General features: G+C 53.0%; 3 protein-coding genes across 23 annotated transcripts in view; 1 reads left to right on the top strand and 2 right to left on the bottom strand.

Annotated features, from left to right (window-relative positions):
* The window catches only part of DDB1 (damage specific DNA binding protein 1), a 33,601-nt gene extending 33,106 nt beyond the window's left edge, over window positions 1-495 (bottom strand). The window contains exon 1 of one of the 2 annotated variants that reach the window (XM_041774102.1): window positions 364-495. Coding sequence is in view for 1 of the 2 variants with exons in the window: in XM_041774101.1 (XP_041630035.1) it covers window positions 17-77 (61 nt within the window). In the remaining variant the exon portion in view is untranslated. Of the gene's footprint in view, window positions 1-16; window positions 239-363 lie in introns of those variants that run through there. The other variant, XM_041774101.1, reaches the window with a different exon arrangement.
* Window positions 352-13,684, top strand: TKFC (triokinase and FMN cyclase). 5 transcript variants are annotated; one of them, XM_041774111.1, is made up of 18 exons: window positions 352-441; window positions 1,772-1,888; window positions 4,658-4,847; window positions 5,959-6,069; window positions 6,143-6,324; window positions 8,000-8,078; window positions 8,413-8,502; window positions 9,257-9,291; window positions 9,371-9,455; window positions 9,547-9,636; window positions 10,177-10,293; window positions 10,613-10,732; window positions 10,909-11,046; window positions 12,104-12,210; window positions 12,314-12,417; window positions 12,555-12,588; window positions 12,699-12,788; window positions 13,128-13,684. In XM_041774111.1, exons 2-18 carry the CDS (start codon window positions 1,886-1,888, stop codon window positions 13,287-13,289), a joined length of 1,737 nt encoding a protein of 578 aa, XP_041630045.1. In that variant the 5' UTR covers window positions 352-441; window positions 1,772-1,885; the 3' UTR covers window positions 13,290-13,684. The 5 variants fall into 5 exon arrangements, with proteins under 5 accessions (XP_041630045.1, XP_041630046.1, XP_041630041.1 ...); XM_041774112.1 differs by having other exon boundaries at window positions 410-434; XM_041774107.1 differs by lacking the exon at window positions 352-441 and adding an exon at window positions 501-636.
* A 1,466-nt stretch (window positions 13,685-15,150) lies between these two features.
* LOC121501751 (cytochrome b ascorbate-dependent protein 3) lies at window positions 15,151-24,646 on the bottom strand. Of its 16 annotated transcripts, none has more exons than XM_041774122.1 (10): window positions 24,223-24,500; window positions 23,889-24,072; window positions 22,652-22,744; window positions 22,307-22,411; window positions 21,889-21,997; window positions 20,669-20,867; window positions 19,175-19,383; window positions 18,364-18,518; window positions 17,470-17,626; window positions 15,151-16,751 (listed from the first exon to the last, which is right to left on the bottom strand). In XM_041774122.1, the coding sequence occupies exons 6-10, from the start codon at window positions 20,850-20,852 to the stop codon at window positions 16,728-16,730; spliced, it is 729 nt and encodes a 242-aa protein (XP_041630056.1). In that variant the 5' UTR covers window positions 20,853-20,867; window positions 21,889-21,997; window positions 22,307-22,411; window positions 22,652-22,744; window positions 23,889-24,072; window positions 24,223-24,500; the 3' UTR covers window positions 15,151-16,727. The 16 variants fall into 16 exon arrangements, with proteins under 16 accessions (XP_041630056.1, XP_041630057.1, XP_041630061.1 ...); XM_041774123.1 differs by having other exon boundaries at window positions 23,976-24,072; XM_041774127.1 differs by lacking the exons at window positions 23,889-24,072; window positions 24,223-24,500 and adding an exon at window positions 24,509-24,646.
* Window positions 24,647-24,660: the final 14 nt, after the last annotated feature.

Here is a 24,660-nt window from a genome sequence, read left to right as displayed (position 1 = left end):
GCCCCGGCAGCCTCACCGGTCACGCAGCCGTTCACGGCGGTGGGCTTCTGGGCCGTTACCACGTAGTTGTACGACATGTCGAGGTCTGGGGCGGCACTCGAGCGCAGCGACAGAGAAAGGGACACAGGCGAAGAGACGGCGGCCCCCAACCGCGCGCGGCGAACTCCACTGCCTCTGCCTCTGCCTCTGCCTCCGCCCCGGAGACACGTTGCGGGCCAGAGCGGCCGCGTCGCGGGGCATCACGGGACGGCCTCCCCTGGCCTCTTGGAGGACTCGCGGAGCCCGAGGCGGCCAATCGAAGGAGGCCCCGCCCCGAGGCCCCCCCGGAGGCCCCGCCCCCCGAGGCCCCGCCCCGTCTCTTACCGCCGGAGCCCGCAGTGCCCGGATGAGAGCGCGCCGTCGGGGGTCGTGGAGGAGCGGCGGCCGCTACGGAGGTGTTCGGTGCGGGCGCGAGCGGGTGGGGGGCTGCGCGGGCTTCCTCTCCGCCCTCGGAGCCTACCCGCCACCCTCAGCCCCAGTCCGCGGCCCTCGCTCATCCGTAGGTTCTGCCCTCTCCGCCTTCCATTGCTCCGGGAGCTGTCGAGGCTCTTCTCGTTTGGAACCGGAAGTGCTGCAGAGGGCTGGACGGGGACGGAGGTGACAGCAGTGTGTGCCCCTCCCCGGCTAGAACCGAGGTCCGAGGGCTGGACCTCCCCCTGCCTAGCACCCTCTGTTCCTCCGCTCTCAGCCGGTTCCCTCACCTGACCCTGGCCTCACCTCTCACCTCGAAGGACACTAGGAGGCTCGCCTCTCCCTTTAAAACTGTTCTATTTTTCTGACTTAGAGGAGCCCACTGGGCCCTTTGCCCGGCTATGTTAGCGTCCCTGCTGCTGTACCAAATTCTGGCCTCAAACACAAAACTAGAATTTTCCTGGTTAATGTTCCAGGAAAGCAGTCAGCCCCGCAATCCCCAGGCCACTCCACATCAGACAGGCTTTGCAAAGAGTAGGGGAAACCACGAGGCCTAGAAAAGAAAGCAACCTCCCTTTTACGGATGAGGAAGCTGAGGCTTAGGGACTTGGTTCACCTAAGATCGCCCGGTCAGGCCGAGGCAGAGCTAGGTGGGGGATCTAGTGCCAATTCTTTCTGTTGCAGACACAGCGTAAGTTCCTGGATGACCCCAAGATACCTTTGCACAGGCTGAAACTGGAGGGAGTTAAGATGTCTTTGTAGTTTATTTGTGTGGTTTCCCACACCAAGGACTCTGCTTGACTTTGGAGGCCCTGAATTACTGGTAAAAGAACACAGCCTTTGTAGAAAGACTAAGCTTGGTTTTGGGTGCTCCTTCTTACCAGTACGATCTTGGACAAGTTACTAGAGCTCTCTGAGTCTGGTCCCCAGAAGTAAGACAGAGTCACAGCTTCAGTTGCCTCCTTCCTGGTGTGGTGCCAAGACCAAGTGTGTGAAGGTCTTCGTAAACGTAATTCACTGCACACAATACCCATGTAAGAGATGAAGTTACTCTGTGGGTAACGGCTCTTGTGATGAGATAGGGTGCTGCTCCTGGGCATAAAGGCAGCCCTATGCCCAACATGAATCAGTCTGTCTTCTGGCAGCCAAGCGCAGGTGTGAACCTTGCTCAGCCCCACGCTCTTCCCCATCCCCAGTGCACGTACTAGAGTTTGGACTTGGATCAAAGTCTGGGGCAGCTCCCTCATTACTAGGGCCCTGGAAGCGTGACTGCCAGTAGGCTGCCAGTGCCTCCAGCAGCTCATACTGTCACCCTCTTCAGGTGCTGCTGCTACCTTCACTGTGAGTAGACCCAGGGAGCATCCACAGGATTTCGAATCCTCTGGCAGTTCATTGCGAAGGTGTGGATTCAGCGTGCTTTAGAGCCTTCCCCACCATGGTAAGTGCCCATGAGGGCCAGGGCAGAAGAAGGACACTGTGGTCTTGGAGCAGTGGAGGTGCCAGCTCTAGGCATGCTGAAGTTCCCTTCACCCTGACCAAGAGATGCTGCTGCCACCTGTGATTCAGAGAGGTTAAGAGAGAAGGTCACCCTCCCTCTTAGGGCTAGATCCCCACTTCCCTCCATTGCCCGGGGCTGCAGCTCCTGAGTCCCTGCCGGGGCCATCTGGTCCTGGTCTAGGTAATACGTTTAGATTAGAACCTTAGATTACAATGTTAATAATTACTTACTCTGAATAGACATTATATCAACAGCAGAAGGAGCCATGAAGGATCTGATGCCTGTTCCTGAGCCGGGGACAAGTGTGGGCTAGTCCCAGAGGTAGGATCTACACTGTGGGAGGCTCAGCATGCCCCTGGGCATTGTTCCAGGCCCACTCTAGAACTAGATCCAAACCAAAGCAGGCCTTGGACAGCCTTGGGTTCAAATTTCAGCCTGTCACCAACCAGAGACCTTCGTACAAGAGACTCGTCTTCTCTGAGCCTTTCCCCACCCCCACCCCCATCCTCAATGTGAGGCAGATTAAGGCCCAATCTCCAAGTAGCTGTGAGCTATTGATCAGACTAGAATCCTGGGGTCCTCACTCAGTGCCTGATCAACTTTTCCTTTTCCATCCTGTCAGGCTACTGAGAACCAGGATTGGTCCTGGTCTCCGAGCCCTCCTCTGGCTCTGTTTCAGAAGTGGTTGCAAATCCCAGGCAGGACTGTCAGGGGTGGTGGGGGTGGAGGTGGGGGACACATTCTTGGAGGGTGATGGCACTGGAGGCTGGGCTTGAAGTTAAGACCAAATCACAATTTCTTTGCATATTCCAGTCCCCGGAGGGCTCTCAGAGCTACAAGCCTATGCCCTTACTAGGCCAAGACCTCTGCCAGTCTCAGCCTCCCTTCAGCCCCTGGGGAAAGCAGCATGATAAGGCTAAAATGGAACTCTCTTTGGAGCCAGGCCGACCTGGGCACTTGCTGTCTGTGTGACCTTTAGCAAAGTCATTAAACTATGCCTTGGTTTCCTCTCCATGCCAATCTTTTCTCCATAGGTTATTGGGAATATTTATTGAATGAAATATGCTCAAAAAGCACTTGGACCCCGCACCTGGCTTTTAGTCAATACCTGGAAACAGAGCCAGGAATAACCGGGGTTTTTTTCTGCTTGCTTCCTGCTGACCTGGGCTGCTCTCCTTAGCCCAGAGTAAGTGGGCTCAGCCCACTTTCCTTAGCCCAGGAAAGGCCAGAATTTGCTCAAAGGAACCAAGTGCCTGCAGGGAAATGCCCCTTGACAGGCTCAGCTATGCTGCCCAGGGCCACCAGGCGGCGCTGGGAACCTGCCCTCTGGGCCTCTGTTGGGCTGCTGTATCTCTTGGGGACAGAGGCAGAAGCTGCAGCCTGCTCTACAAACCTCATTCAGCTCACACCAGCTCTTCAGAGCCTGTGTGAGAAAGGGAGTAACCGTCGTTTATTCAGTTCTTTTCCATAACATGTATATACTCTAGTTTATTAAGTCACCGATTCACTAAAGAAGACAAAGGTCAGAACAACAAGGTGGCTTCCCTGAGTTCTCACAGCTGGTGAGAGGCAGACAGGGGATTTGAACCCAAGAGCTCATGACCGCAAAACCCAAACCCTGTGCCACTCTGGCCCCAAGGCTGCCTACTGCTGGCACCCTGTGTCAGCTCAGGTCTACCTTCAGGCCAGTTGCTCAAGACCCTCCCACCAGAGTTTCCCCATGGCCAGGTCCCACCTTCTGCTTCTGAGGACCTGCCCACCTCTTCCTCGTGGTCATTGGTCACTCAAGTCATTCTAACTGGCTTCCTGGCCCGGCTACCGTACGATTTTACCACCATGGTGTGTACTCTCCCTCTGCTTAGAATATCCTCTCCTTTTTCCCTACCACCCCACACCATGGCTCTCACATTCTTTGCTTTCCTAACTCCTACTTATCCTTTGCAGAGACTCCCAGGATCTACTGAGGAGGTGGTACAAGTGCATTCCTCTTCTGTAGCACTTCCCATAGCATGTGGAAATGATATTTGTGTTTCCATCAAGGGCAAGACCAGCGTTCTGTTATGTCTTCACTCCCAGTGCCTTGCACTAGGAACCCAGAGAGGCTCAGGAAGTGTTGTTTGTCCAGTACCAGAGGCCCTAGTTGGAATAGCAAATGAGTGTGGGGTCTCTTTTGTACCTTCTGGCACAGGTGCCTCAGCGTGGAGCTTCTCCTCTGACAGGAGAAGGCTGTTGGGCCCTAATTTTATGAATTTTTTCTAGACTCAAGACTCTGGTTCCTTTCTTTTTTTATATTGAGGCTTTTTTCCAGGTAAATTTAAGCCACAGTCCAAAACATGCCATACATTTTGCTGTCAATAAGTAGTCCCAAATATAGAGAACTCACAGAAACATCCAGCTAATAAAGTCATGCCCATTCAAATTACTGCTGTGTCCCTGGAGTCTTTATGGCTGAGGAGTCTTTTTTTTTTTTTAAGATTTTTTTATTTATTTATCAGACAGAGAGAGAGAGAGAGGCAGAGACACAGGCAAAGGGAGAAGCAGCCTCCATGCAGGGAGCCCGGACATGGTACTGGGCTGAAGGCGGTGCTAAACCACTGAGCCACTCGGGATGCCCTAGCTCAGGAGTCTTAACCATAGCATTGTGGCTGGGCAGCATGGGAGTGTCCCTGTCGATATACCTGGAACTTCCTCCTGACTCTTCTCTTGTAGAACTCCAAGAAGCTGGTGAACACAGTGGCAGGCTGTGCTGATGATGCCCTTGCTGGTCTGGTGGCCTGCAACCCCAACCTGCAACTTCTACAGGGCCACCGTGTGGCCCTCCGTTCTGACCTGGACAGCCTCAAGGGCCGGGTGGCACTGCTGTCAGGTGGGGGCTCTGGCCATGAGCCTGCCCATGCTGGTGAGTAGTCTGGGCCAGAGGTGGGGGCCAGATGCTAGGCAGAGTGGATGGGGGCTCCCGGAAGATCCTCAGTGCTGCTAGGACAGAGCCCTGGTCAGGTCCTGATTCCTTTTTGTTTGTTTATTTTTTAAGATTTTATTTATTTATTCATAAGAGACACACAGAGAGAGGCAGAGACACAGGCAGAGGGAGAAGCAGGCTCCTTGTGGCGAGCCCGATGCAGACTTGATCCCAGGTCCCTGGGATCACGACCTGAGCCAAATGTAGATGCTCAACCACTGAGCCACTCAGGCACCGTGATCCTGGTTCCTACTGTCTCAATCCCTGAGGCTGTGATCTGGGGCCAGTCATGGTCTTTATCTGGGCTTCAATCTGTATGTCTTTAAAAACACAAGGTTGGGCCAAATCATCTCTGAGGCCCTGGCAGTTCTGTGAATCCTGGCTTTCCAGGCCCCCACTGACCCTTTCCCTCCCTCATGAAGCCTTCTTGACATTTCCAACCTAGGGTGGTATCCCTCTTCTGAATTCCCACCCCACATTTTCACATGCAACACAGACAGTTGTGGATTGCTTCCTGTTCAGTGCCAGGCGTGTGAGCCTTCTCAAGAACTTCCGGGTGTGGGGGCGGGGGGGGACACCACGCTTTGTCCCCTGTAACCTTTCCTATCTCCCTTGACAAATCCATCCCTCCACTAAGCAACCTTACCTGTTGTTACCTGGTACTGTTTGGGGCCCTAGGGGTCTAACAGCAAACCAGAAAATAGGGGTCTGCCCTCACAGAGCTTCTGTTCTCCTTTGGGGAGACTGTAACCAGGTAAACACGTAAGTGAAGGAAAGCATCCCGAAGCATGTGTAGTGAAGTAGCAAAGACAAGAGAACAGGGAAAAGGAACAGGGAGTTGCTAGGGATGGGGTGATGACTGCCTCGGTTGGAGATCAGGGGAGGCCTCTCCAAGGAAACTGCTCTTCAGGAAAGGTCTATGGAGGGCGACCCAGATGCTCTTTTAGCACCAAGCACACAGTGGGGCTCACCAAACCATGAAGCCCAGGAGCGTGGGAAGCCCTGAAGATGGCAGGCACAGGTCCCCAGCCAGCATCTCCTCCATTTCTAGGTTTCATAGGGAAGGGGATGCTGACAGGGGTCATCGCGGGGGCTGTGTTCACCTCCCCAGCAGTGGGCAGCATCCTGGCAGCCATCAGGGCAGTGGCCCAGGCAGGCACAGGTAAGCCTAGTGTGTGGGAGGGCTGCTGTGGGGAAGGCAGGCACTGATGGGGCCCTGCTGGCTGCTCCTGCAGTGGGGACCCTCCTCATTGTGAAGAACTACACTGGGGATCGGCTCAACTTCGGCCTGGCCCGGGAGCAGGCCCAGGCTGAGGGCATCCCCGTGGAGATGGTGGTCATTGGAGATGATAGTGCTTTCACCGTCCTGAAGAAGGCAGGCAGGCGGGGACTCTGCGGCACAGTGCTCATACACAAGGTGAGATTTCCCACCTGGGACGCTGGCTGGCCAGCACCCCTCACCCCCAACCTTCTCATTCCAGGCAGCACCTGGACCTTTCCAGCCACCCCATCCCCCCAGGACCACTCCTTCCCCCGTGCTCCCTGATCCAGGAAGGCCCACCATCCCCTGAACTACCTAAGCCCAGAACCGAAGCATTCTTCCCAGACCCTTCCCTCTACTTCCCCCACACCGAGCCAGTTGCCCTGTCCTAGTCATCTGACTTCCGAATTGCCCCTAGAATGCACATGCCTCTCGGAGCCCTGCCCTTCCTGTCCCAGCTTTGGTTCGGTGCCCATGTGCTCATGCCCAGCTGGCTGTAGCTGCTCCTCCCTGGGCTCCCCACCTGCTTCCTGCCAGGCTGCTCCAACGTGTGTGTTCCTCACACTGCCCCAAAGGTGTCTTTTGAAAATGTGCATCTGACCAGGGTTGTCCGCCTGCTGAAATCCCTCTAGGGTTCCAAGAGTCAACCTAGGCTTCTTGGTCAGGCGCCCACCACACTCTTTTTTTTTTTAATTTTATTTATTAAAAATAAAATATTTATTTATTCATGAGAGACACAGAGAGGCAGAGAGGCAGAGGGAGAAGCAGGCTCCATGCAGGGAGCCTGATGTGGGACTCCATCCCAGGTGTCCAGGATCACACCCTGGGCTGAAGGCGGCGCTAAACCGCTGAGCCACCAAGGCTGCTAGCGCCCACCACATTTGTCCCTCCTCCCTGATTTCTTTTTTTTTTTCAAAGATTTTATTTTTATTTATTTATGAGAGTGAGAGAGAGAGAGAGAGAGAGAGAGGGGCAGAGACACAGGCAGAGGGAGAAGCAGGCTCCATGCTGGAAGCCTGACGCGGGACTCAGTCCCAGGACTCCAGGATCGGGCCCTGGGCCGAAGGCGGGCACCAAACCACTGAGCCACCCAGGGATCCCCCTCCCTGATTTCTAAATTCCTTTCTTGTCAGCCTTCATAGGCCCCAGTAATACCAATTCACTCCACACCTGGCTGCAGCTCTGGGACTTTGCTGATACCTAGCCTGAGACTATGAAAATCCTTTCCCTGTCCAACCCCGCTTTGGCCTGGCTAACTTCACAATTCCATGAAGGGCCAGCTCTGATGTCTGTTATGTGGGGAGGCTTCCCTTCTCAGTGCTCCCATCCTGTTGTGATGTACTCCCTCCCAGTTAGTGTTGGGTTTGTGTCTGTTTCCCCAACCTCACCCTAGATTCAGAGTTTCTCCAAGATTGGGACTGTCACTCAGTCACCTTTTTTTTTTTTTTAGCACACACTAAATGCTTGGCAAAAAGTGGGTGGGTGTGCAGGTTGGGAGAAGCTGCTGCCATGCATGTGCCATGGAGAAAACTCTAGGCTGGTCATCAGGAAACTGGCTGCCAAATAGCTGTGTGACACTGGACCAGTCACCTCCCTTCTTTGGGCCCCTTTCTACATTTGCAAAGTCCCTTCTGGTTCCAACAGATTGGGGTTCTAGAAAATTCCAGGCAGGTGCCCTGTGAATGCAGAGGGTGCATTGTTCTGCCCAAAATAGGGTGGGCCAGGCTGATGGGACAGAACTGGTATGCCTTCTGCCCAGCTGGAAACAGCCCCGGCCCCTTCTCTCCACAAACAACACACTGACTCCTTCCTCTGATCTGTGTGGGGACAGGTGGCTGGTGCCCTGGCTGAGGCAGGTGTGGGGCTGGAGGAAATCACAAATCGGGTGAGCGTGGTTGCCAAGGCCATGGGTGAGTGCCAGCCCAGGGATTTGGAAGGGGAAGGTGGAAGGTCAAGGATGACCTTGGGACAGACCAGGCACAGGTTCCCTGCAGGTGCATAGAAGGACTTTCTGGGTGATTCCCTGGGGGCTGAGGGAAAGTCTCCCTGGGGCCATTCCTGGGGTCCCATAGCCTTGGGTCCCCAAGCTGTGTTTCTCCCTCACCAGTGAGGTGAAGAGTGTGGCAGCCTGGCTCAGTGAAGAGGGCTGTGGTGGGCAGGGCCCCCAAGGAATGGCTGCTGCCCAGCCTGACACCTGACACCAAGAACAGAGCAGTCACCCTTTCCATGCCTCACTTCCCACAGGGACCCTGGGAGTGAGCTTGTCCTCCTGCAGTGTCCCTGGCTCCAGACCCACCTTTGAGCTCTCACAGGATGAAGTAGAGCTAGGCCTGGGTAAGTTTGGGGCCACCCTTGGCCTGGCCCTGCCTGTGCTCTGATTTTCCCCATATCTTCTACCCTGGGAGCTGTCTTCTTTGTTCACCTGGACCTGGTGCCATAGCGCTCTTAGTGCTTTTTTAAGCTTTTTTTTTTTTTCAGTTTATTTAAGTAATCTGTATACCCAATGTGGGACTCAAACTCACAACCCTGAGACCAAGAGTCATATGCTTTTCTGACCAAGCCAGCCAGGTGCCTCATTGTATTTTTAAGTGGGCACTGGAGGCCCTTCTGGCACAGCCTGCGTGGTCTCTTTACCTGCTTTGCTGTTAATACCCAGGGCTCTGGCCACAGGGGCTCTGTGCCCCACCTACCTCCTTGCCTTTGCTCACACCATTTCTGGGCCCTCATGCCCCAGCCAAAATGCAGGCCTCCTCTCAAAAGTGGTTCAGAGGCCACCCATCTCCCGTCTTCCTCCCCATTGTGCTTCCAGAGTGATGAGCAGAGGCCATGGGGCCTCACTGTAATTGCTTCTAGTTAAAGCTACTTAACTAGTTAAAAGGTAAGTAGTTAAGGCTCTGGCTGTGTCCACCACCCAGCCATAAGCTCCCAGGGAGTGGAGACTGTATCTTTTTCATTATTCTGCCCATTGCTCCCCACACTCCTCACATCCACGGCGCCTAGCCTAGTGCTGAGCACTTTGTAAATCCTTGAGAAAAACATGATGATTGAATCCCTCATATGGGCCAGTGATGACTGAGTCTATCCACAGGGATCCACGGGGAAGCTGGTGTGTGCCGCATAAAGGTAAGTGGACTCCCTGGCCTGGGCTGGTCTAAGACCAAGGCCTTACAGCACCACTCACTCCTGGCTCTCGCTCTGCCAGATGGCAAGTGCCAATGAGATTGTGACGCTCATGCTGGACCACATGACAGCCTCCTCCAACGTGTCCCATGTGCCTGTGCAGTCCGGTGAGGGGTTGTCCCGCTGTCGCCCAGCCTTTCCTCCTACTCTGGGCAGAGCACCTAGCGAGTCTCACATGGGTGTCGTGTCTGCACACAGGTTCCTCAGTGGTGCTGATGGTCAACAACCTCGGTGGCTTGTCATTCCTGGAAGTGGGCATCATAGCTGATGCTGCTGTCCGCACTCTGGGTGAGCCCCACACCCTGGAAGGGGACCTCCCCAACCCCTGGCACACCTTTCCCTGCAGCCCTGTGAAGCTGGACAGAAGTAGCCACGATGGGGTCTTGTGATGGCCCAGAGCAAGGACTGTGTGGGCAGACTAGCCCAAGCCAGACCATCATGGTGCCAGCTGATTGCTGGGTACCTTGAGCCTCCTCATCTGTGAAGAGGGGACAACAGTAGTTCCTGCCTTTTAGGGTTGCTGTGAGGATTATGTGAGATTACACAGACATATCCCACTTAGCAGCAGGGCCTGGCACCCAGTTAGAACTCAATAAAGGAGACTTGTGATCATCTGTGTGCCCTATAGAGGGGCACCTCCAGGGAATGTGGTTGTTCGGGGCATCCTTGAGGGATGACCTGAGGGAATCTGGCCATCTCACTACTAACTTTGGGTCCTAGCTCCCAAAGTCCTTGTTTTCCTCTTACTGTTTCCTTCTCTGATGCTCTGAGGATGATCGCCCATCCTCCCCTCCTTCCCTCATGGACTCCCATTCTCTGGTATTGCAGAGGGCCGCGGGGTGAAGATCGCCCGTGCCCTGGTGGGCACCTTCATGTCAGCCCTGGAGATGCCTGGCATTTCTCTCACCCTTCTGCTGGTGGATGAGCCTCTCCTGAAACTGATTGGTGAGACCTGGAAGTTGGGGTCATCCAAGCCAGGCCTCCTTTTAGCCAGAAGGAGCCATAGGGGACTTGGAGAGACCTCATCAGGGCTGACCGTGACCTCTACAGAGACACTCTTTGTGGTTTCTCCAGCCTTCAGCTCTCATTTGAGTTGATATTAGGATCCTCCCTAGGGACCCTCCATGACGCTTCCCTTATAAATAGTAGGCACTTGGTACTTGCTTATTGATATGGAGGAAGCCAGACACCAGGTGGGGAGTCCAGGCCCCACTTGATCCCTGACTGGCTGACCTGTGTCTCTGAGTCATCCTGCTGTCCCTAGATGCTGAAACTACGGCATCAGCCTGGCCTAATGTGGCCAAAGTCTCTGTGACTGGGCGGAAGCGGACCCGAGCAGCCCCTGCTGAGCCTCTGGAGGCCCCTAATTCCACTGTTGCAGAAGGTACCAAGGGTGTTGCAGAAGGTACCTTGCTGTTGTGGAGGGTGGCCCTGGGGCTTTGGCCCATGCCCCAAGGGTGCAGGATATGCAGGGGCTCTTGTACCCACACATCCCACACTGGTCAAGGTGGGCTGTGAAAGGGCCAAGTGGGCCTCTGTCACACTGTCCTCCATCTGCAGGTTTGGCCTTGAAGCGGGTGGTGCTTGTGATGGAGCAGGTGTGCACCACCCTCCTGGGCCTGGAGGAGCATCTGAATGCCCTGGACCGCGCTGCTGGTGACGGGGACTGTGGTACCACCCACAGCCGTGCTGCCAGAGGTTGATGCTAGGGTCCCTCTGGGGTGGAGACAGGGGTTGGTGTAGAATATGGGTTCTGAGATTTTGGCATTTCATGAACCAGAACAATTTCAAAAGCATGGGGAGTGTTCACATGGAATGGCCAACATTTTATTTTGCCAAGAGATCATTCATAGAATCTGGCACCCTTTTCACCTTTTTTTTTTTTTTTATTAGAAAAGACTCCTAATGCTACAAATGTAGCAGGGTGGTCATTGCAAAATAAAATGTAATCTTTTTAAGATTTATTTTGTGGGGAGAGAGAAACTCAAGCAGACTCTGTGCCGAGTGTGGAGCCCAACACTGGGCTCCCCATCCCATGACCCTGAGATCATGACTTGAGCTGAAACCAAGAGTTGGTTTGCACCACCAGCTGTACCGCCCAGGGGCCCCAAATGTAATCTTTTAAAAATTACGTATTTATGTAGGTATATGTGTATATGCCCCAAGATCAAGAGTCGCATGTTCGACTGAGCCAGCCAGGCATCCCAAAATGTAGTTTTATAGTGAATAACTTTAGGTTCAAGGGAAACTCAATATAATTGTCCTTATTTTTCTCAGCTTACTGAGACTAATGAAAAGCTCTTAATTATCCAGCATAGTTCTATCAAGAATTAGGCCTACCCCAGGCCTGGCACAGCTCTCAATGCTCTGAATAAAACAGTGAGCAAAGCAGATAAAACTCCCTGCCCCCGAGACTTGTGGCTTATGGTCAGGTGGGGGAGGCAAACAGGCTACAGGAAATATCAGTAACTAAGATAGAGGATGGCGGTACAAAGGGCTGAGGAGGAGAAATGAAGCAGGGAAACGAGGCATGGAACATCTCAGGATGAGGGTGTATGGGGGAGGCCTCACCTCCTAGGTGACTGCCAAGGTCCCTGTCATTCCCCATTTCCCAACCCTGCCCAGACCGCACACAGGATGTGGAAAGGGAGCTTTGAGAATCTCCTGGGTTGATTCCCTCAGTCTCTGCCAATGAGGTCAGGGCACAAGCAGATGGAAGGGAGGGGTCTCTGAATTCATTTTTCTCTGCCTGCAGCAATCCAGGGGTGGCTGAAGGAGGGTCCACCCCCTGCCAGCCCTGCCCAACTACTCTCCAGATTGTCCCTCCTGCTCCTGGAGAAGATGGGAGGCTCATCTGGGGCGGTGAGTACAAAGAGGCACTGGGACCAAAGGGCTGACACATTGGCTGCCAGGCTGCCTGAGGCCCAGGCCAGCCCCACGTGCTCAGTGTTCTGGTCCTTCCCAGCTTTATGGCCTGTTCCTGACTGCAGCGGCCCAGCCACTCAAGGCCAAGACAGACCTGCCAGCCTGGTCTGCTGCCATGGATGCTGGCCTGGAGGCCATGCAGAAGTGAGCCAGAACCCCATGCCTTAGACCAAGGGTGGGCTAGGAGCAGTGAATGGTGTCACCTGCTCCCAGCCAGGCCCTGTCCCTACCCCCAAAGTGAGTCCCTGCAGGGAGTCTAATTCATCCTCCTTCCCTGCCAGGTATGGGAAGGCTGCTCCAGGGGACAGGACTATGGTATGTATTCAGCCCAGCCTTTCCCTTTCCCTCTCTTGAGTATGGAAGCCCTGGAGGCCACTGTCAGTGGCAGGGCCTATCCTCAGTCCCCTCTCCCTCACCATATCCAGCTGGATTCCCTGTGGGCAGCAGGGCAGGAGCTCCAAGCCTGGAAGAACCCAGGGGCCAATCTTTTCCAAGTTTTGACCAAAGCAGTCCAGGTGAGTGAGGCTGGACCCAGCGACCCAGGAAGACAGACTTAGAGCCACCAGGCTCGCATATCTGTAGGACTTTGAGCAAGTTAATATCCTTCCTGTACCTGTTTCCTCCTCCAAACATGGAGAGGAGTACCTGTCTCCGGGTAGCTCTGAGGCTTGAGATATGTGGAGCCCCAAGACAGAATCTAAGACATTGCAAGCCCTCAGTAGATGGTGGTCTCTTGCCTTGCTAGAGGTAGGCGACAGGTGACCTCTCTACCCTGATGACAGTACTTGGGGTGCTAATAGAGCTGGGACAGGAGGGTAAAAGGTCCTTGAACCTGCTCCCACACTTCCACCCAGAGTGCAGAAGCTGCAGCCCAGGCCACCAAGAACATGGAAGCTGGAGCCGGAAGAGCTAGTTACATCAGCTCTGCAAAGCTGGATCAGCCAGACCCTGGGGCAGTGGCAGTCGCAGCCATCCTCCGCACCATCCTGGAGGTCCTGCAGAGCCAGGGTGTGTGAGGGCCTCCTGGAGTGCCTCCTGGGCCGCAGGGCCTCTCTCACTGCTGTGCACAGGTGGCCAGTCACTTCCTCCTGTTTTCCCACTGTTACCCTCCCTCACTCCTTGTCCCTGTAGCCTGTCATGAGTTCAGCAGAAAACTCTCTGCCAGCCTCCAGAATTCCTACAGGAATGCAGGCTGAGTGGGTCATGTACTGCTTTAGCCCTGCCTTTTCTCATTTCTGGGGTCATGCCGCTCTGCCCCCAGCCACCGTGGGACCTCAGTGATATGCATTTTCCTAGGGTGGCAACATGGCCTTTAACTGGCCGTGCTAATTTGGTTTTAAGGCTCCCTGAGAAAGGCCTGACCATGAGTGAGTGTGGAAAAGCAAGCGAATAAAAAACCAGATTAAAACAAGAGCTTCTGGGGATCCCTGGATGGCTCAGCAGTTTAGCACCTGCCTTTGGCCCCAGGGTGTGATCCTGGGGTCCTGGTATCTGAGCCCTGGGTTGGGCTCCTTGCAGGGAGCCTCTTTCTCCCTCTGCCTGTGTCTCTGCCTCTCTGTGTCTCTCATGAATAAAAGAAAGAGAGAGAGAGAGAGAGGGAGGGAGGGAGGGAGGGAGGAAGGAAGGAAAGAAAGAAAAGAAAAAAGAAAAGAAAAGAAAAGAAAAGAAAAGAAAGAAAGGGAGGGAGGAAGGAAGGAAGGAAGAAAAGAAAGAGAAAGAAAGAAAGAAAGAAAGAAAGAAAGAAAGAAAGAAAGAAAGAGAGAAAGAAAGAAAAGAAAGAAAGAAAAGAAAGAAAGAAAAGCTCCTGCTGCTGAGGGATCTTTTTCCAAGGGTGTGAACCAGTAGGTCCACTACTGCCCCAGGTGCTAAGGCCTCAGCCCCTGGTTGGAATGATCATGACCCATCCACTACCACCCCACCCAAGGGCAGGGTCTGCGCAGCTGGGCTGGCTCTACTGGGATCCCTAGTCCTGGTTTCCAGTACACACACCACACCTGAAAGGTGTGCTTTTCTCAGCACTAAACTGACAGAATTCACGTATTCTTCAGGAATCAAATGGGCAAGTGCAACGCCAGAAGGTATCACCACATACTGAAGCTCAGTGGTTGAAGAGAAACTGCACCCAAGCCAAACCTCCGGTCTCTCTAGAGCAGTCACTGATGGCATGTGGGCAAGTGGGAGGGGGCTGCCGTGTCTGGTGCATGGTGGAGACAGTACAGCACATGCCTGGCGTGGGCATGATTGAATCCTGATTTTGCTTCAGACCAGCTACATAAACTCAGGCCTAGTATTTAGCCTTTTGGAATTCGTAAAATCAGAACAGTATCCATCTCAGGGATGTGGACAAGCACTGAAATGAACCAATGGACTCAGTATGGTCCAGGTGCTTATTTGCTGAGAGTTACTATCATCACCAGTGTCTGCACCCAACTCCTTCTGGGTCATCTGCTCCACTGCCAGGAGGTGTCTATAGCTGGTCACAGTGGGAAGGGGGCTTTCCATGGGTTTTGGGCTTTGCCCAAACTTGGCTACAGGCTCCCTCAATCCTTGGGCTTCTGTTCAGGACCCCCTGTCCCCCCATGGATGTGCACCATGGGTTTCCAATCACTACGTATGGTGATTGGGGTGCACAGATGCACATACCCGGCAGCTGAGAAGGGGACTGGCATAAACATCTGGCCTATAGATCCCAACTCCACCATTTCCTGACTGAGTGACCTCAGTTACCAGTGACCAAGTCACTTATCCTTTCTGAGTTCCAGAGTATAAAACAGGAAACATTTCCTTCCTTGTGAGCTATACAAGTACCCAGAAGCTTTTTCATTACTAAGGACATCCACACACACCACAAGTCATACCATTCCAGGAGGATATTCATGGGATCTTTGGTGCCTTTTGGTTTGTTCCTCCCCAGAGGCTTTTACAAGTTTCCCAGAGCTCACTTAACCACAATGTCATTACAATAGAGGAGGCTTTGGTTCTTAAAAACATGATAAATGGAAATCAAGCTTCAGGTTACAGGCCTATCCATGTGGAAAGAGGGGGTGCTGGTCACATGACTGAGGTGTCTGGCAGTTATCCCAATGGCTTCAAAGGGTCCATCACTCAGAAGTTCAGTCACAGTCCTGCTGACACTGGGCTGTGTGGGGTTGAAGCGGACAGCCAGCCTTCTCTCCACCTGCCAAGGGTAAATGCATCCCAGCCCCCAGGTATTGTGTCGTTTGTCACTAAGCACAGCAGTATGGAGCCTGGGACCTGGCAGGGCTCATTTGGAGAGGGCAGGAAAAGCCACTGCCACCACTTAAGAGAGGAACAAGATTTCTCCCGTCCTCACACTAACCCCAGCTTCTCCTCAAGAGGCAAGCAGCTGTTCACCCTCTGGCATAACAGGAGACTGGGTTTGGCCAAGCAAGTCACCAGAGAGGGAAATGAGGCAGTCTGATACTCAGCAGGGAGCACCTTGGAAAGTGGCTGTGGCCCCTGGGGTCCGCTGGGCACAATGTACCACAACTTTGGCTTTTTTATGGTGAGCTGGAGAGTGAAAACCAGCTGGGTTGGCACTTTGCCAAAAGAGCGAAGCGGCAGAGAGGCCCTGATCTGGTGAGGGGCAGCAAAGGAAGTCTGAAGCACCCTTGAGGATCATCCCTGTTGGACAGGATGTTGTTGGAAAAAGAGGCTACCAGGGTTCATCAGGCTGCCTGACCATGACAGGCATGTAAGTCATAGGGGAGGCCAGGATCTAGGCCAGAGCTGTAGCAGTAGAAGCAGAGCCACATGGTCACAATGTAGGCAGACAGGGAACATGGCAGCATGAAACAGAACAGCAAAGAGCGGTCAGCTGCTCAGCTTCTCTGCAGAAGCTGCTCTGCTGCCATTCTCCCCCCATACTTCCATCACCTCAAGATGTTTGTGCCCAGCCTCACATCTTGGTGGGCTGGATGGAGATGATGGCTGATGATGCCCACCCCACAGTGGGGGCGGCCCAAATGAAACACATGCCTTTAAGGGAAAGCTGCTGGACACCATTACCATACAGATTGGTGTAGATACAGATACCTCACTCTTCACATACAGATTGCCCTGGACTCCTGGCTCCTTTGAGCTGTCAAGATTTTCTGTCACATCCTTGGAGTCTAAAGGGGAAATTAGCCTGACCACACAGAAAGCAGGGGCAGCATGAGCAGCTGTGGTGCAGGGAGGAGGCCACAGTGAATGAAGAACCCAAGAAAGTGACGCCAGGAAGGAGTACAGAAGCCGAAGCCACCAAGCAAGGAGGGTGGGCAGCAAATTGGTGGAATGAGCAGACCACCCCCGCAACCACCACATGGAGGCCAGAAGAGATTGGGGCCCAGAGCCCAAGGCAGGTCTGTCGCTGAAACCAGACAGGAGCCCCGGGCAGAGCAGAGCTTCTGAGGGGAAGCACCTCCACCTGCTCCTGGGTGCCCCTTCCTGCTTCACTCCCCATCACGCAACAGGGGCTGGAAAGACAGGCAGAGACACAGGGGTTAATGGCATCACACCCTAATGTGCAGGCCTGAGTTCTTCAGAAAAACCCCCAACCTGTAGAGCGGTCCCCAGGCAAGCCACTTCATCTTTCAGGGAAGCCCCAATGTCCCTCGGCCTGACACACACCCCATCTCACAACCTTTGCCTGAAGCTTGGCCAAGAACAGGCAAAACCTACTCCAAGCACTGCACCCTTTAGCAAGCACCCGCTAGATAAGCTCCTACCCCTCAAGACTAGCTCGAAGACTGGAAAAGAAGAAATTACAACACCCTTTCTTCATGCTCAAGCACTTTCTTGGGGGAGAGAAGGCCATACTTTCCCCTCATGAAACCACAGAAATTTGAGGAGGGGACTGGCATAAACATCTGGCCTATAGATCCCAACTCTACCATTTCCTGACTGAGTGACCTCAGTTACCAGTGACCAAGTCACTTATCCTGTCCACCTGTCCTCTCCCAAGAGGCAGGCCCCAGGAGCTGCTGAGCCCAAACAGCTATGTTTGTCACAATGGCTGGGATGTGCTTTGATATCTGTGCTCCCCATCAGCCAACCCAACCCCACCTTCAAGATACTGGGTTTCCCACCATGTTACTGAGTGGTCTTCCTAGCAAGGCCCAAGGCTTTCCTAGGTGAGTCTCCTCTAGACTCGGCCCCATCCCAAACTGGAAGGGGGAAACCAGGACGCCATACCTGTCCCTCAGTCAGGATCCCTGGTTCTGGGCGTTTCCAAGATGAAACCAGGAGGATATAGAGCACCAGTAGCCCAAAGACCACCACCAGCATCCCAAGGCTGTTGGCAAAGATAGCCTCACTGGGCAGATTGGTGTATGGTTGAGTGGCATTGTTCCTGAAAATGACAAAATAATGTGGGCCCCTGAAAGGTTTTTCACCTGTTTTTGCCCAATAGGAGACCCAACACCATTAGCAGATGGTGAGAAAAGCTTCCAAGGACCATCTGTGACCTGAAGCATTAACGTACTAAGTCCCTACCACCACCACAAAAAACATCTGCAGACTGCTTTTTACCTCTGACAGAACTAAAGCTCTAAGAGGCATGATGAGCTTGCCCAGAGTCAGACAACTAGTAAATGGCACAGCCAAGACCTAAACCCAAGTCTGACTTCATATCTTATTTCCTTTCACTACCCACACCCCTGCCTTAAAAGAATGGGGAGACGGTAGTGGCTAGGCATGAAGGCTGCAATCTTAACTGAAACCCCAGCTCTGCCACTTCCTCACTGTGTGTCCTTGGGTAAGTTACTTAACCTCTCTGTGCCTCAGTTCCCTTATTCGCAAATGGCAATGACAACAGTATCTACATTATAAATGATTAAAGGATTCAATTTAAGGTACCTAGAATAGTTTCTGAGACATAGTAGGCACCAAGTCAATCTGAAGGTTAAATAAATATTTGCTGACCAATTTACCAATCTCAACCTAAAGACTTCATGACCCTCCAGATCAGGAACAAGCTCAACCCCAAAGTCTCCCCTCCCTTGGCAAGGTCCTACGATCCCAGGGTGCATCTTTTGAAGACCCTATGCTTTCCCGTCCATGTTAGAGTTGCCCCCCCACCCCACTCACAAACTGAAGAAAAGCTTCTCGTTAATGCCAGAAATGACAGATGCGATGGATAGAGACAGGATGATGACTCCAAAGAAGACGTGGATCGGTTTAAGGAGGCTGCGCAGCCACACGGACATCCAGGGCAGCAGGAAGACAACAAAGCCCAAGAACCACTGTGGACACAGGGAGGAGGTGCCTGACCACACTGTGCTGTGCCCAGTGGTGCCCCAGGCCATCCCACAGCCCCCTGCCCTAGGGCCTCCTGCCCTGCGGTGGTCCCTCACCCTTTGTTACTGGCTCAAACCTCCCACTAGGTGCCACTCCAGCTTTCATGCTGTGGTTGGCTGCTCAGTCAAACCAGCACATCCCATGAAATGCTTAGCTATGAGCCCAGTCTCCTAAAATCCCAGCCATCCCTGTGTGTCTCTGCTTCCTTCCAGTCCTGGCCCCTAAGACTCCTTGCTCATACGGGGTTGATGTCAAAATGCAAAAACCACTTCCAGAATTGCTTCCAGTTCAAAGAAAGGTGGGAATGGGAAAGGTGGAAAAGACTACCTAGAGTCAGTGTGGCACATGCTGTGATGAAGTTATTAGCTCAGCATGCTCCAGAATGACAGAGGAGTAGTGTGATGGGTAAGAGCAGGAACGGATGAGTGTGGGAAGCAACAGCGTCCTATGGCTATTTAAGCTGCCACTGCTATGGGGATGTGGCCTGTGGGGCTGCGTCCAGCCAGTGAGCAGAGGGAGTGTGTGGCACGGGTGCAAGGAAAGCCCCAACCAGAGCCCACGGCCACCAGCCGGTAACAGGAACCCAAAGGGGAGAACGCACCTGGCAGGCAAAAAGGAAGACGGTGACAATGCCCAGCCAGCTGTGCAAGGAGTAGAGATTGGTGATCCTGGAGCGGCGGTGGAGCTGAAAGACGGCCACCAGCCCCAGCACGGTCAGGATGAAGGCCAGCAGGTGCAGCATGGCGTGGCCGATCTTCCATGGCAGCTTCGGCCCCACCCACGACTGAGGCAGGCGGTACAGCAGTGACGCTGCGGGAGAGAATGTCCCAGGGCCCAGACTCTTCCCCTCTTGCTCCCCTCAACACTGGGGGAACTAACCTGACATGGCCCCGCACAGCTTCCCAACCAGGGGAGAAGGAGATGCTGGGATGCAGCACCCCCTCCTCAGCATCTCCTATCCCTGCATCATTGCTGGGATAGCAGTTGGCCATGATGCGGGAAGAAAACATAGTAGTAAAAAGGGAGGAGTAGGTTTATCAATCTGCCAGTCTGTCGTTACATCATATATGCACTTGTGTGCAGCTCTGCAGGTAAAAAAGCAATGTCACATTCATTATTTTTTTCTAATTGAATACTCACAACTGTTAGTGGTCACAAATGCAGGCTTTTAGCAAAGTTAGATGGCCTATGTCCACATCCTGGCTCTGCCTCTTGGCTATTTGACATCTTGTTTCTAAATCTCAGCGTCGGGCAGCCCCAGTGGTGCAGCGGTTTAGTGTCGCCTGCAGCCCGGGGTTTGATCCTGGGGACCCTGGATTGAGTCCCACGTCAGGCTCCCTGCATGGAGCCTGCTTCTCCCTCTGCCTGTGCCTCTTCCTCTCTCTCTCTCTGTGTCTCTATGAATAAATAAATAAAATCTTTAAAAAAAAAAAATAAATAAATCTCAGTGTCCTCATCTGTAACATGGGGATAACAGCACAGCCCATCTCACAGGCTTCTTGGAAGAACAAAACAGGATGATGTATCTGAAGTACACAGGATAAGCTATGATCCATGTTGTCATTGTTCCCATTTTACAGGTGGGGAGATGAGGTTCACCAGGGCCCCAAGGCCCAGCTCTGAATGCATGGGGCACAGATGAGTCTGGCAGAGTAAGCAGTTCCCTCATGTAATCCTGACTGGGGGACGAGAGGCTTCAGTCTTCCTCTCCCTAAAGCAGAAGTTGGCAGACTACAGCTCACGGGCCAAATCCAGCTGTTTTTTAAGTAAAGCTTTATTGGAACACAGCCACATTCATGTTTTCCGGTTATCTATGGCAGATAGATAGCCAGTTGCAATGCAGGTCATATGGCTTGCAAAGCCTTTACTCTCTGATCCTTTATAGAAAGATATTGCCAACCCCTACCTTAGAGTATCTGTAAAGGTACCCTTCTCAGATGCCCCCATTCTCACCATTTTTTTCCTACAAATGATACCTGGGCTCAGAAACAGCCCAATCTGTCCTACTCTCATAGACCCAATAACTCAACAGTGACAAAAGCTCTACCACAGCCAGGGCTGGGCCACAGTATGTTTCCCATGACCTCGTACTCACCAGCACTGTAGAGTACCACTGAGCCAACAACCATGAATACTGGATGATAGTTGAACATGAGAAGGGTGCCATCCCAGGCAAAGCCACCATGCCACAACTGCACCCAATAGATGGTGAGGATGATGCACATCAAGCCCAGGAACCACAGTGAGTAAAAGGACAAGTAGAACCATCCCACAGCCATTCTGATTAGGCGCTCCTGGAAGAAGCATAAGTCACATGTCCCTGCTGGCTCTGCTGGCTTGAGTGCATCCCACATAATAGCTAAAGGAGGTAACACTGAGCTTGCTCTTGCTGGAAGTGTGGACACTTTTCACTTTAGCTCTCCTGCTACCAGCCTGGGCACTTCCCTGTAAGACTTGGAAGTCCTGATCTCTGGTTATGGACAGTAAGGATGGCCCCACCCCAGTACCTGGTAGCTCTGGCTCAAGGCTCTTGGCCCAAAGCCCTGGGATTAGCCTCTCTTCACAGGACCAAAAGGTAAAGAATCCACCCCACCCTATCCCACTGAAAAGAAGGGACAGGAATCCAAACCCAGGCTAGATCACACAAATGCCTAGGCCCTCGGTTCTAACAGAAGGTGGAAAAATTATAATCTACAAGGAGCAAACACCCTGCTATTAGGCCAGCTGACAGGAAGTCCTATGATCTCCCACTTCTATAGGAAAGTTCTTCAGCAGCTGGTGAACTCTATGGGGCTAACCCTCCTATTGAGGAAGAAAGACCAGGCCTTCACTCTAGAGTCCCCACACTCTACACCTTGAATTGGACAAGCCTCAGATGTCCTAGGCCTGAGACTTCTGCTTTCTCTTCCTCTGGGGAAAGTTCAGAGGAGAAAAGAGGAAGCGAGAACTCACGGTCTAGAAAGCATGAGTTTATTTTGAGATTTTTCTATGTCCTTGATAAAGTCAGAAACCAGCTCTGGTTTCAGACAAACATCTAGAGCCCTGAGCAGCTGCTCGTACAAACCAGGCAACTGGGCATGAGGGCTAACAGGCAAATACACAAAGCCACAGGACCATCTCTGCTCTCAGCTAACATGTAGGCAGTATGGGCCCAGCTCTCAAGGCAGTCAGCCTGTCCCATGGACTCACACCAAGGAGGAGACACTAGGACATCCTGCAGTTGATACCTCTCAATCTGAACCAGCTAATAGAAAAAAAGGCAGGTCCCTTAAACAGCTAAGAACTCCCAAGGAGATAAGACACTTGATTCCTCACCCTGTAGACTTAGTGGCAGACTGACAGAGTGATGGCCGAGGCTCCAATTCTTATGAAGTGGGGCACCTTGAGCAAATCACTTAGCATTGGTAGGACTCATTCTTCTCATCTGAAAGAAAAGCATGGTAATGAGAATACACTGAAGAGCAGCCATGAGCAGACACCCCACTAGAACCCATTTGCTCCTGTGAGAAGTTATCATCCCCATTTTATAGATGAGGAAACTAAGGCTCAGGAAGATTAAATGCCAGCATTAGGACCCAGGAAATGGGCAGGAAGTTTCAAACCCTTGTCTGTTTGGCTTTAAGGCTCCTGTTTTTTCCTTGACCATAGACTGTCAGAAGAGCAAGTGAGAAAATGTCCATGAGGACATTGTAAGGGCAAAGTATTCTACTATTGTCACAGCAGTCCATCCTACCTATAAGCTACAGCCTGAAGCTTGTGGCCTCCATGCCAGGCCAGGCCTCTTGGTAGCCCTGATACTATGCCATGCCAACTCACTCCATGGCAGGTGTCCACCTAACTAGAAACAGAAACAGACACTGAATGCTCAATGTGACCCAAGTTGGCAGTAATCACTGAGAAGAGAAGACTCGAGGGGCTGGGGGAAAAACAAAGTTCCATAAGGCTGAGGGTAAATAACACCATAACACCACCATCTTCATAGAAGTTTTGTGGCTCAACTACAGAGCTCAGAGATTTGCCACCCAGCTTCAGAGGTGTCCCCTTAGTCTCTGTAAGAGCAGAGAAAGTTTCAAGTCACCAGATGTTCAGTCATCTCCCAGTGAAGTCAGCATGAAGCACCTGGTCAGCAGGTTGGATCCATCAGACAAGTATCTTTCATGACTTCCTTTTCCTTCGGAGAAGAAAAAACAAAAGTAAATATAATCCAAAAGGGCTGTATCCACCCTTCTACAACAGATTCTGGATTTCTGCTCTGGGACAGACTTAAGAGTTCACCATGGGGACACTTTTCTGACAGAGGGCTGTGATGTTATACTGTTCACAGTACACAGATGAGCCCTTCCTCTGCCAGAGAGTACGAAAGAAGAGAAAAAAGAATAAAGTGAAAACTGCAGCCCAAACTCTGAAAATATTCTCATTTATTCCATGAAAGTAGGCTGTGCTATGATTTCAGGATGGGCTCACCATAGTTTGGTCTCTGATTCTGCCCTCACTTTGTAAAGCCCCATTCTAAGGCAGATCAGCTCCTCTTCTATCAAGGGCCGGAATGGTAAATACTTTAGGCTTTGCAGGCCGTAGCCTCTTTCATGATTGTGTCAGCAACTCTTCTGATGGAGTGCAAAAGCAATCATAGACAATACTTTCACAAAAGAACACAGCCATGTTCCCCAAAATGCTTATTTATGGGCACTGAAATTTCAGGTTCATATCATTTTTATGTATCACAAAATATTATCCTTCTTCTTTCTGTTAATCAGTTAAAAATGTAAAAACCATGCAGGCGGTGCATCAAACTTCGTCGACCACAATCTAAGAGATGTACCCTCCAACCTAATACTCTCCTCGGTCCCTTGACAAAAAAGGGTTCTGCCTGGTTGCAGTAAAACAGATCAGGCCCCTGTGCAGGAAATGAGTAAGTTTCCATTCAGCCCTTAATCTTAGGAAAAAGGACTCTATTCCGAATTCTTAACAATATTTACTTTTAAAATTTAGAACTACAAGTGGATGAAGGAACAGAAAGTCAATTTGCTGCCCCCACTTCCCAGATGAATGGTGGAGGACTTGGGAATCCTGAGAATCAGACTTCGGGTTCAAGTCCTAAACTCTTCTCTTACAGATCAAAATCACTGGGACCCAAAGAAGGGAAGTGGCTCGGCCACGGTGAGTGGCACAGCGGGTACAGGAACCCAGGTTCGCTTCCCTCAGCTGCAAGGACTCCTCAGGTCCAAATGCGGCTTCTGTAAGGTCAGGTCCCCTAAATTCCAATCAGGAGGTAGCAAAGCAAGGCGCTCCTTAGCGCCCCAGTGATGACAGACCGGCCTCGGGCTCGGGCTGCTCGGGCCTGGCTCTGGTGCCCCGGATCCCCTGTCCAGGGCCCTCTGCGGGGACGAAGGGCCGCGTACTGGTCCTGGCCAGCCTCGGCTGACAATTAGGGCGAGGGGCTCCGCTTGCTGCCAGCGACTTCCGAAGAGCTTTCGTGCCTGTACAAGCAGGCCACACCTGCAGAAGGAAGGGCACAGACAACGGCGTCCCATTCCCTACAAGGGAAAGCCGAGGCCAAGGGAGGGGTGGCGAGCGACAGCGCAAAGCAAGGAGGCAGCGGACCCAGCGCTCGAGCTCCCTGAACTCCCCACTCGAGCTCCTCCTCACCCCCGAACCACAGTAGGCCGCAGGGGTCTCCGAGGCCCGCCTCTGTCGCCGCCCGGCGCCGCAGCCAGCAGGACTCCAGGCCGAAGCAGCCGGGAACTCCGCAGCGCCCGTCGCCGGCCCCGCAGCCCCAGGGAAAGCGAGCCGCGCCACCTTCCTTATAGGCGCACGGCGCTTCCGGTGGCGCCCGCGGCCGCCTGGGAAATGGAGTCCAGCCGCCGGCTCCCAGCCCCACGGCCCCGAGGCGTTCCTTCCCCAGGGAGCGCCGCCGCTCGGCCCGGTCCCTCACCCCCATCTCGCGCTCGGCGGACGCGAAACCTCCCGCCGGGGGCTGGCCTTCAGCGAGGCCGCGGGCAGCTGCTGGGAAGGCAGGAGCTGGATGCGGCGACGCTGCGAGGGCCCGAGGGGGCCTGCCCAAACGCGGCGGCCGGGCCGACCGCA

This window comes from Vulpes lagopus, chromosome 11 (genome assembly GCF_018345385.1).
Source record: "Vulpes lagopus strain Blue_001 chromosome 11, ASM1834538v1, whole genome shotgun sequence".
Classification (NCBI taxonomy): Eukaryota; Metazoa; Chordata; class Mammalia; order Carnivora; family Canidae; genus Vulpes; species Vulpes lagopus.
Note: the sequence above shows the minus strand (reverse complement) of the source record. Positions and strands in the feature narration are given on the sequence as shown.

Excerpts from the sequence above, each read along its gene's own strand:
- TKFC (XM_041774111.1), top strand. Across the intron at positions 9,456-9,546 it reads CCATGTGCCTGTGCAGTCCG|GTTCCTCAGTGGTGCTGATG; the intron begins GTGAGGGGTTGT and ends GTCTGCACACAG. Across the intron at positions 9,637-10,176 it reads TGCTGCTGTCCGCACTCTGG|AGGGCCGCGGGGTGAAGATC; the intron begins GTGAGCCCCACA and ends CTGGTATTGCAG.
- LOC121501751 (XM_041774127.1), bottom strand. The coding sequence starts at position 20,852 with ATGGCTGTGGGATGGTTCTACTTGTCCTTTTACTCACTGTGGTTCCTG. Across the intron at positions 19,384-20,668 it reads AGTGGTACTCTACAGTGCTG|CGTCACTGCTGTACCGCCTG; the intron begins GTGAGTACGAGG and ends TCTCTCCCGCAG. Across the intron at positions 18,519-19,174 it reads TCTTCCTTTTTGCCTGCCAG|TGGTTCTTGGGCTTTGTTGT; the intron begins GTGCGTTCTCCC and ends CTGTGTCCACAG.